Source organism: Falco rusticolus, chromosome 9 (assembly GCF_015220075.1).
Source record: "Falco rusticolus isolate bFalRus1 chromosome 9, bFalRus1.pri, whole genome shotgun sequence".
Classification (NCBI taxonomy): domain Eukaryota; kingdom Metazoa; phylum Chordata; class Aves; order Falconiformes; family Falconidae; genus Falco; species Falco rusticolus.
The window spans coordinates 49645849-49662974 of record NC_051195.1 but is presented as its reverse complement, the minus strand read 5'-3'; the positions used below and the strand labels follow the sequence as shown (position 1 = coordinate 49662974).

The 17126-nt window shown below is 52.6% G+C and overlaps 2 protein-coding genes across 5 annotated transcripts in view; both read left to right on the top strand.

The window, feature by feature from the left end:
* The first annotated feature begins 215 nt into the window (after nt 1–215).
* Nucleotides 216–12773, top strand: AIF1L (allograft inflammatory factor 1 like). 2 transcript variants are annotated; one of them, XM_037400343.1, is made up of 6 exons: nt 216–347; nt 5246–5312; nt 8314–8355; nt 9510–9672; nt 11271–11397; nt 12303–12773. In XM_037400343.1, the coding sequence occupies exons 1-5, from the start codon at nt 270–272 to the stop codon at nt 11356–11358; spliced, it is 438 nt and encodes a 145-aa protein (XP_037256240.1). In that variant the 5' UTR covers nt 216–269; the 3' UTR covers nt 11359–11397; nt 12303–12773. The 2 variants fall into 2 exon arrangements, with proteins under 2 accessions (XP_037256240.1, XP_037256239.1); XM_037400342.1 differs by having other exon boundaries at nt 11271–12773.
* A 1549-nt stretch (nt 12774–14322) lies between these two features.
* NUP214 (nucleoporin 214) overlaps nt 14323–17126 on the top strand; it is a 45932-nt gene continuing 43128 nt past the window's right edge. For all 3 annotated transcript variants that reach the window (XM_037399833.1, XM_037399832.1, XM_037399830.1), the window contains exons 1-3: nt 14323–14440; nt 15950–16145; nt 16969–17120. In XM_037399833.1, the coding sequence (XP_037255730.1) occupies nt 14399–14440; nt 15950–16145; nt 16969–17120 (390 nt within the window). In that variant the 5' untranslated portion in view covers nt 14323–14398. The remainder of the gene's footprint in view (nt 14441–15949; nt 16146–16968; nt 17121–17126) is intronic.

Genomic DNA, 17126 nt, shown 5'->3' with positions numbered 1-17126 from the left:
CCCGGCTCGGCCGTCGAGGGTGCCGCTCCGCTGCTTCCCCACCTTGCTCCGGACCCTGCAGTTCCCCAGGGAGAGCCCGCCCGGCCGCCTGCACCTCCCCTCCCCCCACCGCCGGAGGAGCGGCCCGCAGCGGGGCGGACATTCCCGGCCAGCGGGGCGGGGAAGGGGTTAACGGTGGGGGCGGAGGGCCCGGCCCGGCCCGGCTTGGCCCGGCCCGGCCCTGCCCGCCCCTACTTAAGGCGGCGGCGGGCGCGGGGCGGCTCTGGGAGATGGCGGCTCCGCGCCGGCCGAGCGGTGGGGGGCTGCGGCGGGCTCCGCAGGACGGGCGGCTGGAGGAGATCAACAAGGTGGGGCTGGGGTCGGCCCGACCCGACCCTTGCGGGGGCAGCCCCCGGGGGTGGCTCGGAGGGCTCCGAGGGGCGGGGTGGGGCGGGGGGCGGCTCAGCCGGTTGCCCGGCAGGGCGGGGGGATGCGGCGGGGCCGGCGGGGGGGAGGCGGGAGCCGGCTGGGCAGGTGGAGCCCCCCCTCACCCCCCCGCCTTTGCCGGTGCCCCCCTCGGAGCGAAGCCCGGCTCGGGGGCTCGGCGGGGGTTTGCTCTCCAGCCCCTCTGCCCCTGTGTCGCTCTCGCAGGGGGTCGTCCCCCTCCGCAGCCCGGCGGGCGGCTGTGCCGGGGGATGCTCCGTGTCCCGCTGCCATGGAAGTCCCTTTGGGAACGTGCCCCAGCCAGAATGGGAGCTATTGTTCTCCCGGGGGGCTTCAGCCTCCCCTCCGCCGTCTTGAGCGCTTCCCTTTCCCCTGCCAGGAGCAAGAAGTTGCTGCTGCTCGGAAGAGCTGACTCGAGCCTTTCTAGTTTCTTAATTGCGCTGGGTGCGTGGGGAACCCAGGATGGTTGGATGTCCCACAAGCCTTGGGCAGGGGGAATAGCAGCTCGTGGATTAGTGCAAAGTACGCTGGGCTGCGTGCCCTTCATGCCAGGGTCAGGCAAGGTCCTTTCCCCGGAGCTTCGGGCTTGCCCCGTCCCTTGCTTGGCAGGGCCTGTGGGGCAGCTCCGTTGGCGTCCCTCCCGGCCAAGAGCTGTTCTGAGGGTGAAAAGAAGATTTTAACCTTGAAACAATCAACGGTGGGATTTCTAGAGTCGTTTCTAGGTGGTTTGGGTGGTCAGTTGCTGATGTAGCCAGTGGCATCTTGGTGTTACAGGTGGTGAAATGGAGTTGCTACACAAGATGAAAGCCTGGAAGAGCCGGTGGGCTTGCCTTGCCCTCATGTTAACTGGGCTGTGAAAAGTGCCAATGCATCCCCCCAGGCAGGGCTGAGACAGCGGAGGTGAAGTTTATGTAGGTCACTGGAAAGGGTATTGCATCATTAGAAACCAGAAGGTGCTGTGGAATAAGAGTGGAAAAAGAGGTGCTGCGGCATAAGGTGTAGGATAAGAGCACTTGGCTGAAAAGTGCCTTTGAAGCCTGCTGTTTGAAGGCAGGCATGAGGCACCCTGCGCCCAAGAGGCGCACCCGTGGGTCTAACACATCCCCCATAGCTAAGGTGGTGTTGCCCCTTGGGCTGGGGAAGAAGGGAATGTATTGTACCTATCGCTGCAGTTTCTGCTGCTCCAGAGCTGTCCTCCAGCATCACTCCAGCAGGATGGATATGTGATCCTTCAGCTGGTAGGAGCCATAGGACCGAGTCTGGAAAGCCGTGCTTCCCGGGACACTGCTGATGGGACACTGCTGTGCCCCAGGGCTGGGGGCTTGTCCTCCCACACAGGGGACAGGCTCCTATCTCCCCTAAGCAGCCATCAGTTCTGGCAGGCTTTTTCTCTGGGTGAGGTTTGGATGACAAAAATGAAACAAGCTACATAACTTCCCACTGATGGAGGTGGGAGCTGCTTGTTTGTGTCCTTGCTGTTGGCTCAGTGCTAGGAGAAGGGATTTGAGCAGCTAGAAATCAAGCCGCAGATAGCACAGGTAGCAGCTGCCCACGGATCCTGAGAAGCCATTGCGCTGTAGCGGCTCTGGGCAGCAAACCCCCTGCTGCTGGGCTTTGCCAGCTCTGTGCGGGGGGGGGGGGGGGGGGGGGGGGGGGGGGGGCGGGGAGGGAATTTGCTGTGAGCGGGTGTGCAGCAAGCAGCTCAGGTCTCCTTGTGACACAAACTGATAGGTAAACCTGGGCTGATAACTGTGGCTGGAGCCAAGGAGGGGGTTTCCTGAGCCTCAGGGCTGCAAACCAGTAAAGGGCTCCTAATAAAACCTATCAGTCCAAATTCCTATCGGGCCTAATCTCATTGTCTCATCCTAACACTTAGCTCCCTCCCACCCTGTTTTCCTGGCTGGTTTTCTACCCCAGAGCTCTTGCTGGGATAAGGGTCTTTGGCAGGCAGCGTCCTGAGTGCACATGTGCTGCTGAAGGACAGCTGAGTCCTAGCATTGAATTCTCTCTTCCAGCCTGAAATGCTCATCTGGGATCCCCTCTTGGCCATTCCCCTCTTCCTGGGGAATGGCAATCACATTGTTCAGCCTCGTGCATCAAGGTGGCAAGTCTAATCCCACACAGATTAATTTCAACCTAGTTTTACCCTCTAATGCGCGGGGCTGTGGGGAAGGAATTCGGCTGCCGAGGAAGCATCCCTCAGCTGCTTCCCAGCCCCAGCAGGCAGGGTGGCTGGCATGGACCACTTCAGCAGCTGCCAGTTGGAGCTACCTTTCTGGGGAGCGAGGAAGGATCTGGCTTTGTTCAGATTGTCTTGCAGGTAGCTGGGACTTGTGTGGCTGTATTTATTGGCTTAGAAAAGTCTCTCTGCCCAAGAAAGGCTGTTTAGGGCAGGAGCTGGGGAGAGGCTGATGCTTATTAAGCAGTTCTTATTATTAGAACATGCCCCTTAAAATGGGAGCTTTAGCAAAAGGCTCTAGGAGGAACTTCAGCCACTTGGGCTGAGCCTGAGTCACTGGCCCTGGGGACTGAATTCCTGTGTACTATTGTGAGTGTTTGCCTTATCGCAGTCACAGCCCGGCTCACTTACAATGTGGAGGGCGGAATGCCTTTGAAATACGCTCTCCTGTTGCTTCCTTTGGTCTGGAGCAGAGCTGTGATTCTGTTGTGCTGTCCAGTTCCCCTCCAGCTGGAATGCAAGGGGACTGGGTCCTAGGTGTGGGCACAGTGTCACCCATCCTGCTCTCGTACCGTGCTGCCAGGGGCTGTTGGATCCCTGGGCACCTGTCCCTCAGCCATAGTGTACGGATGGAGCGTTCCCTTTGGTCTTCACCATTTCCGTGCTGTTTCACTGTATTGCTCTGGGACCAAGCTCTGCTCTCGCATCCCCTGTCCTGCTGGTGGGTGGAAGCTGTCTGCTGCTCCTGCAGAGCAGGAATGAAGCCGTGACCTGGGCGATGCTCTGGCCTTGTTCTGGTTCTCAGTGGTGTTTGGCGAGTTTCTTCTACACAGGCTATTCAGTGGCAATGGCAGTAGGTAACACTACTCCTCTCTGGTGATTTCTGCTGCTGCCTGAGCCCAGGTCTCAAAGCTGAATTGGGCCCTTTGTGTTGGGCAGGCAAATGATACCCCTGGATAGAAATTACTGAGATAAATGAAATTGAGTTGGCGAAGGAGAGCTAAAGAAGGAACTGGGAACATTGCTTTTCACCACAGTTCTCAATTTGAGTTGGTGACCATGGTGATAAGGGAAGTCTGTGTCACGCTGGTTTAGTGGGCATGGTCTCTGGTGTCCCGTCTGGAGTTTGTGAAGTGGGAGGAGGGGATGGTAGTCACTTCTGTCCTAGTGAACTTCTTAAAAAAAACTTAGTTCAGCTGTAGATAAAAGACCTGCCAAAGCAGTGGTTAACTGGCAGTAAAGGTCTGAAGCATTTGGACTCCTGGGGCAGGTTCCCCTGTCCCAGCAAGGAAGAAGGGAGTAACTCCAGGTGTGTGGGCTGGAGGGGTCTGGAGCACATGCTGCAGGGTTAGGGTGGCAGGCAGCGGACAAGGCCTGGGGCTGGCTGTGGCAGCAGGAACCAGGCATTGGTTTGGGGCTGGAGTGCTTCTGGAGCTGGCACAGCAGCCAGGCTGGCACGGCTCATCACTCCTGGGGACAGCTGCTTTCAGTCTTCCTTCTGGAAGAAGTGAGAATGCTCTGGAAGCTGGAGGACATTTGGGTTACTGATGGCTGCGGGGACCTCCTGCAGTTCTGATGACCTAGTGCCTGCAGTTGGGGCTTCTTTGGCATGGGTGGTCTCATTCATCAGAAGTGATGCTGCCCCAGTACTACCAGTGCCAGAGGTCAGAGTCTTTTGGCGACCCCCTCCTGCCTTCCTCATGAGCATGGGGGATAGTGGTGAGGAACACGTGCCCAGAGTAGGGAACAGCCTCAGCCCTCTATCCACTCTAACCCTGGGAGGGGTTTTATCCTGGACAGGCCATGCGTAAGCTGTGCAGATGTTAATGATTTCTACACTGAAGAATGTGGTGTTGTTGCTGAACACAGATCGGTCATTAAGCTGTGCTGGGCTTGCTGGAGCTAGGCGGTGTGGGAGGGTAGAGACAGGAGCAAGACCCTGCTGCTCGCAGCTGTGGGGGGGTGTTGCTGGCAAGGCATAGCAGTAGAGCTGGCTGTGCAAGTTGTGGTCTGTTCTTTTGGGTACGTGAAGGTTTTTGAGGTGGGGCTAGGGACAAGTGACCAGAAGTGACCCAGAATTTCCTCTCCAGCCTGAGCAGGGTAGGGGGAAAAATGGAGAGACAGTCTGAGAGAGCGAGAGCCTGTTTCTTACCCCAAAATACCTGTCCTCTCTTGGGTGCATGATGGTCTGTGAACTTCCCTGGTTCTATTTGCTAGCCCTCAGAGGCTATCCAAGAGTTTGAAACCTGAATTGGAATGCTTTTTGCAAGGACTAGGAGCCCTTGCTGGGAATAGGTGCCCAGTCCATGTGCTGTGCTTGCTAAAGCAGAGATGTGAGGAGCTGAAACCTTGGGTGAGCAAGAAGAGGGGGTTTCATGCTGTTATTCCGAAGGTACGTGGGTTCCAGTCCTCCCTCAAGCTGTTGGTGGGAAACCTGAGACTCCACAGGCATTCCTAGTGCACTGGAATGTTAATGACAAGGTGTGGAGGGATTCAGCCCATTTTCAAGCCTCCTCACGCTGTTGCTCAGATGTGGCACTCTGGGAGCTGCGTAGGTCTTCTGGGTAATGCTGCGTTCGTACGTGCCCTCTAGGGTGTTTGCCCTTGTATCTTTAACCTTGGGGATATTTTTTTCTGTTTTAGGAATTTCTCTGTGACCCAAAGTTCAGTGATGAAGAAGATCTGGAGGAGAAGCTGGCAGTGTTCAAAGGTGAGAACTGGAGGGTTTCCCTGTTCTTTCTGTCTATTTGCTCTGGACAGATTATTCTCCTCAGCACTTGGATTTTACCAGCCTGAGACTGTCAACCAAATACAGGTGACTGAGCTGGGATGGGTGCCTCCCCCTTGCTTGTGGGACTCGCTGAAACTCCCGGGAGAGATGGTTTTCCCACATGAGCTTTTGCACTTCGCCCACTTGCAGGGCAGGGACGTGTCACTCTGTAGATATCCTGCCTGGCGGCTGCTATTACTGCAAAACCTGCTGCGTGGGCAAAATGCTGGGGAGCAGCAAAGGAGGATGGTTTCTGTGCGGTTACCTAGGCAAGCTAGCTGGCATAATGGACGATGTAGTAGTTGGACTTTTTTTTTTTTTTCAGTGAGTAGGAGAACCTCTTCCCACGGAGCAGAGGTCTCAGCTGCTTCCTGAAGGAGTTGGGGACTTTCCCCAAAAGCTTCTTCAGTCTGTTCTGGTCCTTCCTGAGCCCCTTTGTACCAGAAGCAACAGCAGCAGTGTGTCTCTAGTCCTGGCCAAAGCCTAACTCCACTGGGTCAGCAGATATGGGCTTAGGTTTGGGCCATTTGCTGGGATCAGGGCATAGAGAACAGCTGAAAAACCTGGCGTCCTCTGGAGCTTGTCCCCAAAGTGGTTACAGGACAAGATTTGGCAGGGCTGTTCTGGGTGCATCCACTTTCTCGCCAAGCAGTGGCTGAAGGCAGTTGAGCAAACATGCCTTCTGCGTCACACCACCCTCAGGGTTTGTCCTCAGCCTGGCTCTAACCAAATAACACCTGACCTTGCTTCCATTTCAGGCATTGTCCGCTATTTCCCTTTGGATTTTGGCTTTGCAATCCAGCATGGAAGAAGCTGGCTGGGGTTTTGTGATCCCTTACCCTGCTGGGCACAGAGGATCCTCCTGTGCTCTTGGTTCTTTTTCTGTTTCCTTTTGTGCGGCTTTGGCTTTTGGCTGCAGCCCTGCATTATTTTTCCCATCACAATCGGGGCTCTTCAAACATTGCAACTGTAGGTCACAGGCGCAGAATTCCCTGTAACGAGAGCCTTTGGCATCTCTTCCCACTGCCTCGTGAGTTTGCCTCCGTGGCCTGTCCCGCTCTCCAACGCCTCTTCTGGCTCCCCCAACAATCGGCTCATTGTGTGATGATGGGGGGAGTGTTTCTTTTCTGCCGTCCTTCCCGCTGGCCTCCCCAGCCGGGCCCGGGGAGCCCCTGTCCAGTGTTTGTGTAAATGCATTTGTGAGGGGAGGGACCACGCGTGGTTTTGCCCCGCCAGATCCCTGCAGCTGGGATGGGAGGGAAAGACGAACGCTTGAGCCGAGGCTTAGAGCATGATGATGTAAAGCTGCCTCTGTTCTCTGCGCTTTTGGCTAAGTGTCAGCTGAGAAGAAAAGAAAACATGCTGGGCACAGACATGGCAGAGCAGGGGAGTTTGTGTCCCTGAGCACATGCTGCGGTGCTGACCCCTGCCCAGAGAGGCAGCAGTTCATTTGCACAAGGTGGTTATGGTGGGGCAGAGCACGGGGAGAGCCAGTTCCACATCAAGCAGTGCTTTGGCCCCCTAAGCACGTGTGTGACAGCCCCAATTGCATCTAGGATGGGTTGCTTAATGCTTGAAGGGAGATGTTTATTCCTGCCTGAAGCATGAACAGCTTTGGTTTGTCCTGTAGGTCTGTCCTGGTCAGCTCACAAGAGCGGTAATCCACCAGCTGAGACCCAGGTGAAGGCGTGCCAGGCCATTCCTCTGCCTCCTGCCCCTACCTGCCCATCACTTTGGAGCCTTCCCAGGACCTGTCCTTCTGAAGCAATGTGTGAAATAGCCACTTTTCCCTTTGGCTACTTAAATTAGTGTGCCACTTCATGCTCACCTGCTTACTGGTGTCCTGGAGCAGAAGCAAAAGGTCTTTCCCCTTGGCGGGGAAAGGAGCAGCCTGGGAGATCTCACTTAATTTGAGTCCTCGGAGGCGGTTCAGGGGAGTGAGTGCTAACTGCAGGGCAAGCGGAGATTTCTCCAGTTCTGCGCAGATGGATGGTGGCAGCAGGCACCTTGCTTTTTTCATTTAGCAGAACCGAGGTGATTGGGGGATGGAGGGGGGGAGAGCACCCTGTGGTGCTAGGAGCTATGTGGTCTGTAAGACAGACAAATCCTTGCCTGAAGAGCTTAAAGGCTAAATGGGGAACAGCTGGTGGGGGAGAGGGGGGGTAGGAAGCACAGGTGTGCCACTCCAGAGGTCAGAGGCAGCAGAGGACTGAAATCCTGATTTTTCTAACTCAAATCGATGCTCTGTCTGTCACAGCATGTGAGGGTTTTTTCCTGCAAAGATAATCAGACCTTCTTGAGCAGGCTCTGCCTTTCTCTGTAGATGCTGGAGTTGCCCAATTCAGCAATGTTTGACAGCAAGCTGGAAGGACACGCAACCTGCTCTAGCATAACTGTTCCCTAGGCATGTCCTTGGCTTCACCCTCTTGATGTGGCCCTTGAGCATCTCTCCTGGCAGGTGCTGCTCGGGTAGTTCAGTGAGTGTTGGGAGGACTGTAGAGTCTGTCCCTTGCTATTGCAGGCAATGACGTCATTTAATCCCCCTCCCAATCCGATCAAGCTTCATCTTGGGAGCGCTCAGGGTTTTGTTTTCCTTGCTACTCCTTCTGGGATGCTGTTCCAGAGCTTTGTTTTTCTGGCTGGAAACCTTTTAATGTTATTCATGGCTAGCTGATACCTTGTTCTCATGCCAATGTTTTTCTTCAGCTTAAATGAAAAGCAGCTACAATTAAAGAGCACTTAACTTTAGGGCCCTGGAATTGAGAAGAGGGTGCTAAAACCAGATCTTGAGATGGTTTCCCTCTCTGAACTGTTTGTGTTCAGCAGTATATTAATCTTTTCCCCAAACCTTTTGTTTCATTGTTCTCAGCAGACAGTGCTCCAAAGCCCTGCATACCCCCTGCTCTAGCATCCTGCTAACTTACTTCTGTGTCTCTTCCAGAGAAGTACATGGAGTTTGACCTGAACAACCAAGGCGAGATTGGTGAGTGACTCTGAGGGATGCTGGGCTGGAAGAGCACCTGCTGAGGTGGTGTCTGCTGCTGTATCTGCTGCTTCCCTCTGCACTTGTGTTGCTGAGGAGGAAAACCTGCAGGCTTTTCCTGTGTCCAGCCTTGCCCAGACCTTGATTGCCAGCCAGGGGCTTCCTTGGCTCTCCAGCCCCTGCCTCTTGGCTTCCTCAGTCTCCCCTCACCTGCTTCAAGATCTAAGCTCTTCTCAGTCCTCTTCCCCTTCTAAGTTTCTGCTTAGCTCCTCCACTTCTTTCTGCTCTAAATACTTCTTTGGGTTTTTTTCTTCTCCCTTTTGTCCACTGAGGTTTTCTTCTCAATCCTCAGCATCTGGGAATGCTGGGAAGCTGCAGGGCTTGGACAATCGTGGGTTTTGCCTGGCTTGAGGCAGAAGCTGTATAAAACCATGAGCACTTCTTGTGCAGAGAAGCAGTTTGCTTTGCTGGGAGGGGAGTAGGGGAATCGGGGACTTGGGTGTGAGTCTGGCTCAGCTGAGCAGCCCTGGTTTGGGCCCAGAAAACACCAGTTACATATAGACCCAGCCTTCTACAGGCTTGGAGCTGCTGCTGAAGTGTAATCATTCGCATGTTGTGCCCTTCCAGGAGCCTGTGCCTCATTCCCCTCCTCCACTAGTCCTCCAGCCGGAGGAGGCCTGCCTCGGGGCTGCTCTGCTTCCCTTCCAGAGGGCAGGGAAGGGGCCACAGGTCTCAGCTGGAAATGGAAGGAAATGGCCTGTGTTGATGGCAGGGGAGCCTGCTCCCCACCGCCTGTTTGTCTCTGCTTTAACCCCGGTGTTATTTCCCTCTTCCCCCAACCTTGTGATTCTTGGCACCACGCTCTGAGCTAGAGAGCTGTGTCCCCACGTGTTCTCTGGAGCACTTGGAGAGTTGTCCTGTGTTCTGGGTGTGTGGTGCTTTTATCTTGAGCTGCACAAATGGCAAGTGAGGCTCCGTACCAGGCGGTACAGCAGCAAGCTGTACAGGAAGGCTTCTCTGGGCTTTCAGCAACAGTTTAATGCTGTCAGCCCCAGGGTCTGCAGGTGAGGTGGGAACTCATGCTGGTGTTCCTGGGGTTGGTCTGTGCTCAGTGTGGTCACCTCTCGACAGCACCGACTGCCTTGCTCTTGCAGATTTGATGTCTGTCAAAAGGATGATGGAGAAGATGGGAGCTCCAAAGACCCACCTAGAACTGAAGAAGATGATCTCTGAGGTGACTGGAGGAGTTAGCGAGACCATCTCATACCAGGATTTTGTCAATGTGATGCTTGGGAAACGCTCTGCTGTGCTTAAACTGTGAGTGTCCCTGGGAGGGAGTGGGGGAGGCATGGGTCCTGAGCTGGTGTGTTGGGGGAGCTGAGAAGCAGGAGCTGTTCTGCCCGGTGGAGATGGAGGTGTGCATGATTGGTGTTTGTGGAGTGGAGACAAACACTTGTGAAGGGGTAGTTTACAGAGAGATGTGGAGGGGTGTATATGCCCATGTCTAGGCTACGCAGTGGTGAACGCTCACAGCAGAGCTGCATGCTGTGCAATATCACCGGCTTCCTCCTCTGTGCTCCATGTGGAGCAATTCTCCTTTCCCAAGGGTGTGCAGGCACTCAGCACCGCAGGACTTCTTCCCCTCCCTTTCCTGTGGCTCCTGCTGGCTTTGGGGACACGGGCTTGCCTTGTGAATGGTGGCAGGACTTGAGTGGTGAATGATGGTCCTGCCAACACCAGCAGTGCTGGCTCTGATTTCCCACAGGATGCTCCCTCCCTGCCTGATTTTTGGAGAGACTGGCAGTAGGTGGAGACAGGACACATGCTTGAAACAGCTGGCTTGTGCTGGGAGTGGTACTGGCTGCCAGCACTAGCCTCCCACGGCCCTCTCTGCCCTCTTGACAGGGCTCTGAAAGTCCTGCTGTAACAAATGGCTTCCAAACACTTGCTTGGCTCCATCTCCGCCCCATTGAAGCTTGGCTTTTTCTTTCATAGCCACAGAGGCTGGCTCTGCTTTTGTGTCTAACCACCGTGAATAGAAGCTGCTCCTCTCCAACCTCCTTACCTTTTTTTTTTTTTTTTTTTTTTGAAGGCAGCTTTAGAAACACAGCCAACTTTTAGGGCAGGTTGGGAGGAAGAATCTTGTGCCTGCCTCCCACATGGTCCCTCTAAGTCAGTACGTGCATCCCTGTTCCTCCTTTCTTTCTCCCTAGAAGCAGGCTGAGCCTGCAGCCTGTCCCATATCTTCCATCCTTCCTCCCAACTGCAGTAGCTTTCACAGATGGGTCCCTTCTCTTGCTAACAGATGCCCTATTGTCTGTTGGACTCTTTAAAGCAGGAGCAGAAATGTAAAACTTGTCCCAAGAGCAGTGCAGTCCTTTGATCCAGCGTGGCAGCTGGCATTCCCAGCGTAGCTGCAGTCCTCAGGGAGGAAGACAGTGCTAGTGGTTGTAAAATGCTTGGGATTCTTCTAGCCAGTGCCTTGCTCCTTGCCTCTGGCCTCTTCTCTGGCTATAATTGCTGTTGCTTGCTTGGTGTTGACTTTTGAATGTTCTGCTGTGTGGTTATGTACAAGGTGGGCCAGGGATGGTATTTGCTTTTATGCATCAGGAGCCCTTGGCATGCAGTGTTCCCAGGGGATTTTGGAACTGGCTGTCTAAATAAAACATGCTAATCCTCTGGGGTCTGAGAGAAAAACCAGTAGAGGCTTTGGGAACCCAATCCTGGAAGCTGCTGGAAAAGCAGAGCTGCCTGCCAGGCTGGCAGCACTGCCCTCTGGCTTTCCCTCCTCTCTTAATTATCAGATGCCCTTTGCATAGGAGGCAGATGCTGGTTTTCAGCAGATAATCCCACCCCCAATGATGGGTAAAGATGCACCTCCTTTTTTCATTGGTATTATCTGTTGTGTTTTGCAGGGTCATGATGTTTGAAGGAAAAGCCAATGAAAGCAACCCAAAACCTTCTGGGCCGCCTCCAGAGAGAGACATAGCCAGCCTCCCTTGAAGAGGATGGGCTGAAAAATTCGCACTGTTTGCTTTGCTGGTCTGTAACAGAGGTTACCTGTGCTTTGTTACTCTTCATTGTGGACAGTCCTAGTTTTCAACTAACCTGCCTTAGAGGAACAGCAAGGGAAGCTGGAGACCTCCAGCTCATGTCTTACTGCTGCATCCGTTAGCCAACTTGATTTGTTAGACAGAAGCTGTAGCACCAAGTGTAATGTGAGACCAAAAAAAAAAATAATCCTGTGATCTTACTCTTTCCTCTGCTTTTTCTGCATTTCTCAGACAAGGAGCTACTTTCCTCCCAGTGTATGGATTCAGAGCTGTGCTTGTCGTGACAGGTTCCTAAAGGGCCTTGCTGCCAGACATTGAGCATTTATCTGGCAAAGCCCCTGACAGCAGCTTTGGGTGCAAAGAAATAAGTGCCTTCTCTGCTCCATCCTACGCTTCCTGACTTTGGACTAGTTCTTCCCTTCCTGACCTCACCAAAACAAGTCAGGTTCCCACCTCTGTGGCCTAGGTGTGTGCTGGGTGAACGTGGGAAGGCGCAGAGGTCTGCTTTGCAGGGTCTTTAGCTTGGAGGTGGGCTTGGCTGCCTGCAGGGACAGCTGCTGCCCACTCCATGGGCTCATCCTGCAGTCAGGTCTCAGTGGGTCCAACACCAGCCACTGTGAGCGAGAATGATTAAAGCTAGCTTAGGGGCCCCCTTCTTGATAAGCGTCTACTTGGATCTCATCAGGAGCGTCACCTCTGAATGGGTGGCTCAGTTGTGCCCATCGAGTGCAGGAACAAGCCTGCTGTTACGCCTTTGCAGCCCCTCAGGAAGGCCTAGGAGAAATGAAACCTTCAGGTGAAAGAAGCTGGGTGACTAAACAGTGAGCCCTGCCAGACCAGTTGCAGACAAGGATCTGTCCTCATGTGGCTGCTTTGTCCCTCTGATTTTTGCAGACCTCCGTGTGTGTTTCAGCTTGGTCCCTGGGGACTGTCAGGCACGCTTTCCTCATGGACAAGCCCTCAAGTCTGCAAAATAAGAATGGCTGTAAGTGTGGAGTATGAGCTGGGATCCAGACGCAGCTGGGACTCTGCTGTCCACGTTCTGGTTACTGTGGTGATTCTTGCTCCATATACAATTTCTGGAATCCAGATGTTGCTCTCTGACCTTTCCGTACTCTTTTCTTAAATGTTCTTGGCAGCTTTTAACTTTTTTAAATCATGGTTTAATAAATACATTTTTAAAGGAAATACAGATGATTAACTTTACTAGGCTGATTATTCCTGCCAAAGGCTGCATTTTTAAATAAAAAAAGAAAATCTCACTACTGTTTGCATGAAAACCAAAACTGTAATGGAGAGAAAAATTATGAGCAAAAGCAGCACCAGTCTACTTTAAGGACTGAAAATAAATCTTTTGAAGCTACACTGTGTGTCAGTGTATTTAGTTTAGCTCCCCTAAAGCTTGGTCCATATGATTGGTTGCAGATAAAGTGAGCTGGTTTCAAAGTCTGTTAATATAAACCCTTAACTAGATCCTAGATATAAGTTTGGACTGTCTTGATCTGATCTTTATCTGTAATAACTGGCTGAGTGCCATGGAGTTGGTGTTATAAAATGCAAATGAGAGGCCGCCTCCTGAAACCTTGTTTTCTTTTTCTTTTTGATTTGCTTAAAGCAAGCAGGTGGTGGTGCTTGTTTTAAGGAGTAACTTCTTTATCAAGAGCACACACTTGTAATGCTTCTTTCAAAAGAGTATATTTTTTTTTCCATCCTCTGCTCTTGAAGCAATTGCCTGAGGTTCTTGTCTGATGTGAGTTATCAAAATAGAGACCAGGCTTCCTGGGGGAATGACTGGGTATGCTTTTTCCTGTGTATTCCTCAAAAGGACAGAATTGCCCTTAGATCACAGCCCTATGTCTGCTTGCTGCTGCCTGTTAGCCTCTGGGAATGCACCTGCTTTTCTGGGCTACATGTATTTAGGCTGTTCAGTTAGAAAATAAAGGGAGCATATTACACAAGGGAAATTTGGATGTGGTTTGCCACAGTTCAGAGCACTGCCCAAAGCCATCGCTGCTTTTGTCTTGGTGGAAATCATTGTCCTTCTGGTCCTGGAAAAAAAGAGAATCACAATCTGCTAGAGTTGGAAACAGCCTTTCTCAGCGCGTCCTTGCCCCTGCAGGGCTAAGTGCTAAGGTGATGCACTCCCCTGTGCTGGCACTCCGAGTGGGGACTGAACCCCCCTGATCTGAGGCAGGAGGGAGCAAGGAACTTGAGTCCTGCTGTAACCAAAAAAGCACACACTGCTCTGGTGGGGCCCTGGAGCTCGATAAGGCTGTTCCTGCTCACGGAGCTTCCATGTTTCCAGCTCAACCATACATAACTTGAAGGGACCAACCCCAAGCACTGGACCATGCACTGCCACTGCAGCCCATGCTGAGGGTGTAGGACTGGCTTAGAGCTGTGGCAATACGGGGCCTCTGCTGTGGAAAACGCACCGAAGCCCCTTGCCAGGGGCTGGTGGGCAAGGTGGAGCAGGTGCCTGCTAGCCCTCACCATCGCGCAGCTGGGACAGCACCAGCTGCCAGGCCCAGCCCCTCATGCCAGCCTCAGCTCAGCCCCAGCGGGTCTGTCCCCTCAGGGCCTCCGGGGACAGCCCCATCGGCTGGATCTCCTCAGGGAGAAGGGCCGGTGGGCGCTGCCTGCAGCACCCACCGCGAGCGGGTCAGGCCCCGCCTCAGAACATTAGGAAGAAAGGGTTTATTAAGCACAGCTGCTTGCTCGGCCTCGCCGTGCGGGTAGGCTCCCCGCCGTGCGGAGCTGCCGCTGATCCTCCCACCGCTCAGCTGGCGGGAGCCGAGCGCCTCAGACAGCTGCGACGAGGAGAGGCCGCTGGAGGACTCCCTCGCCTCAGGCCGCCGCGGAGCATCGAGATCGGTGGCTAGAGCGGCCCCACCGGAAGCGGAAGTGAGCGCACTGGCGGCGCGCGGGGGTTTCCCGGCGGTGCGCAGGGCGAGAGGGGGACCGCGGGCCTCGGGGCTGCTGGCGCCGCCATGGGGGACGATATGGACGTGATCCCGGAGCGGGAGATGAAGGTGAGGGGCAGCCCGCGGTGGTGAGGGGTTTGCTGGGGTGGTGGGAGAGTTGACAGGCGGTTTGGCTCGGGCCGAGGGGTTGACAAGCCATGGTGGGGGGGTCTGCTCGGCCCATGAGAGAAACTGGGCTCGAGGAGGGCTTGGCCCGGGCCGTGGGAGGGTCTTGGCTTGGGCCGTGGGGCTGACGGGCCGTTAGGGGTGGTGGTGGTGGCTCGGGTCACGGCGGGGGCCTTTTGGAGGATCCTTGCGGTGTTTGTGAAGCGCTCGAGGACTTTTCAGCACAGCCTGGTACACGCCTGTGGAGTGGAAGAAGGAGAGGCTGGCATGGCCTGTGATGCAGGGGGTCTTGGTAACGCCTGGGGGAGAAGATGCAGAATGTGAGAGCTGGAGGAAACTTATTTTGGGAGAGGAGTGGCCTGTTTCCCAGTCCTCCTGTCAGCATGACTTGTGCTGGTTATCTCCTGCTTTTGTGAATAGTATGTGTGGTTGTCCGCCATGAGGACAGTGTAAACTGGAGTCTTCCTGTGTGGTGCCATTCTAGCTGATTGCTCTGTCTCCCAGAGTGTTACTGTGAGGCCATGTAAGCAGATATAGGGGGGGATAGATTCCTGAAGCCCATGCAGGTCTTTATGCAGCTGCCTTCTGTTCAGACACCTTCAAAAACAAGGGAGTTGGGCTGGTTTTTTTGCAGAAGTTTCTTGAGTTCCAGCAGCCTCCTCAGGTTGCAGGAAGGTACTTAGTGTTTTGGCAGTAATTTGGAAATAAAACTCGGGTGCTTGATTTGAGTTATAGATATTAGATCCAGTGCTCCATTTAACAACTGGTACCATGGGAAGAGAGATTCATTCCCAAGGGGAACCTCAGGTTTTGCATTGGTAATAGTGCAACTGCTCTTTCTTAATTCAGTTTGTGTTTTTAGAGGTTTTTATCTCTCGCTCTGCTTTTCTTTTCCTCCTTTTACAAAAGGACAATGTAAATTATGAGAGAAATGAATGCAAAAAATAGGTCTGATTATACAAAGTAATTACTGGGGGTGGATGGAAGGAATAACTATATCCATTCTGTGTGTCATAAATTACAGTAGCAAACAAAGATACATGTAAACAGATGCATGCTTTGCAGCGACCTTTTGTTTAATTGTGTTGTATCTCTGCTTTGTTCCCTTCTCTTTCTCCCCCCTGCCCCTGTATCCTTTGGGTAGTTCTATTATGTTTCTAAGAAGGTTAGATGTCCTGGACAGATTCAGCTCCTATAGGCTTTATGAACACAGGCATTGGGTAGAAGAGAGATTCAGCCAATGGAAAAAATGTAGTGTGATCTCAGTCTTTCTTAGATGACATAGAAAATGCGATGGGATGGCCCATGACACTGTGGGTGTGGATTCTGCCTTGGCAGGTGTTTTGTAGCTCTCGTGGAGAGGCTTTTCAATGTACTGTCTTAGAGAAACTGAAGTAAACTGTTCCTCTTTACCAGCATATGTACACTTATTTTCCGAATCTCTTACAACAGGATTTTCAGTTCAGAGCACTGAAGAAGGTCCGCATTTTTGATGCTCCTGGTGATCTTCCTAAAGAGCGCTCCAGTCTCCTTGCAGTGTCTAACAAATATGGGCTGGTCTTTGCTGGTGGAGGAACCAGCCTGCAGATATTTCACACTAGAAATCTTCTCATGCAAAACCAGCTGGGAGAAGATCCCAATAAAATTGGTAAGGCACACTTATATTGCGCGGTCTTTGCAGAGACAGCTTTGTATGGGTTTTTATGATATGGAGCTCTTGATTTCTGATATAGTCCTTGTACACTTTTGTGCATTTGAAATTACCATGTTTTCTTGTGTGAGAACGCAGGAACAATATTTGCTGTACCTCTAGCTGAAATGAAGTACAGTTGTTGAGAGCACATCGCCAGGATGCTCTGTGCTAGCTCCTCTTTGAGCACCATTCAGGTTTGGTCACCTGTGTTCAGTGCCATACCGTGAGGTTGACTTTTCCTGCCTGAGAACGTACCCCTTTCCTTGCAGCCACATGCTGTCTTGGTAGTTACTCCTTGAACCTGTGCATGCATCAGGGATGTGTGTGAGTGGAGGGATGGAGTTCTCGTACTGTGTTATCCACTCTGACTAAACGACTTTTGTGCAACAGAGGAACCAATCACAGTTCTACTACATGCAAAATACACCTTAGTGCAAAATGGTTTTCATTCTGCAGTTGTCCTTAGTAACTGTACCACTTGAAGTATTAATGTGCATATATAAGTAAAACAAAATCTGTCCACTTATTTTTCCTCCAGTTTACTGAGGAAGGAAAGTGGAATTTTCTTAGGAAGTTTGGCAACTCTTAGAATCGTACTGATAGAGATGAAGGGATTTGTTTTCACTCAGTTTTTCTACATGTTAGCTTTGGCAGCTGTGTTTAATAGGACTGGTGTTTTTTGCATAAACTCGTTCTAATGATACTCTTTTACAAGAGCAAATCTTGCTATTTAGATTTGTCCCCTTCATTCTGTCTTCCTTTCCTTTTGTGTTCTAAGTGGAGAATGTTCAGAGTACCTTGGTTCCCATGAAGTTTCCTGTGCAGCACCTGGCTCTCAGCTGTGATAATCTCACACTGTCTGTCTGTATGATGTCCAGTGAGATTGGTTCCTTCATTGGCTTTTTTGATGTCCGCACATTCTTAAATCAGGTAAGG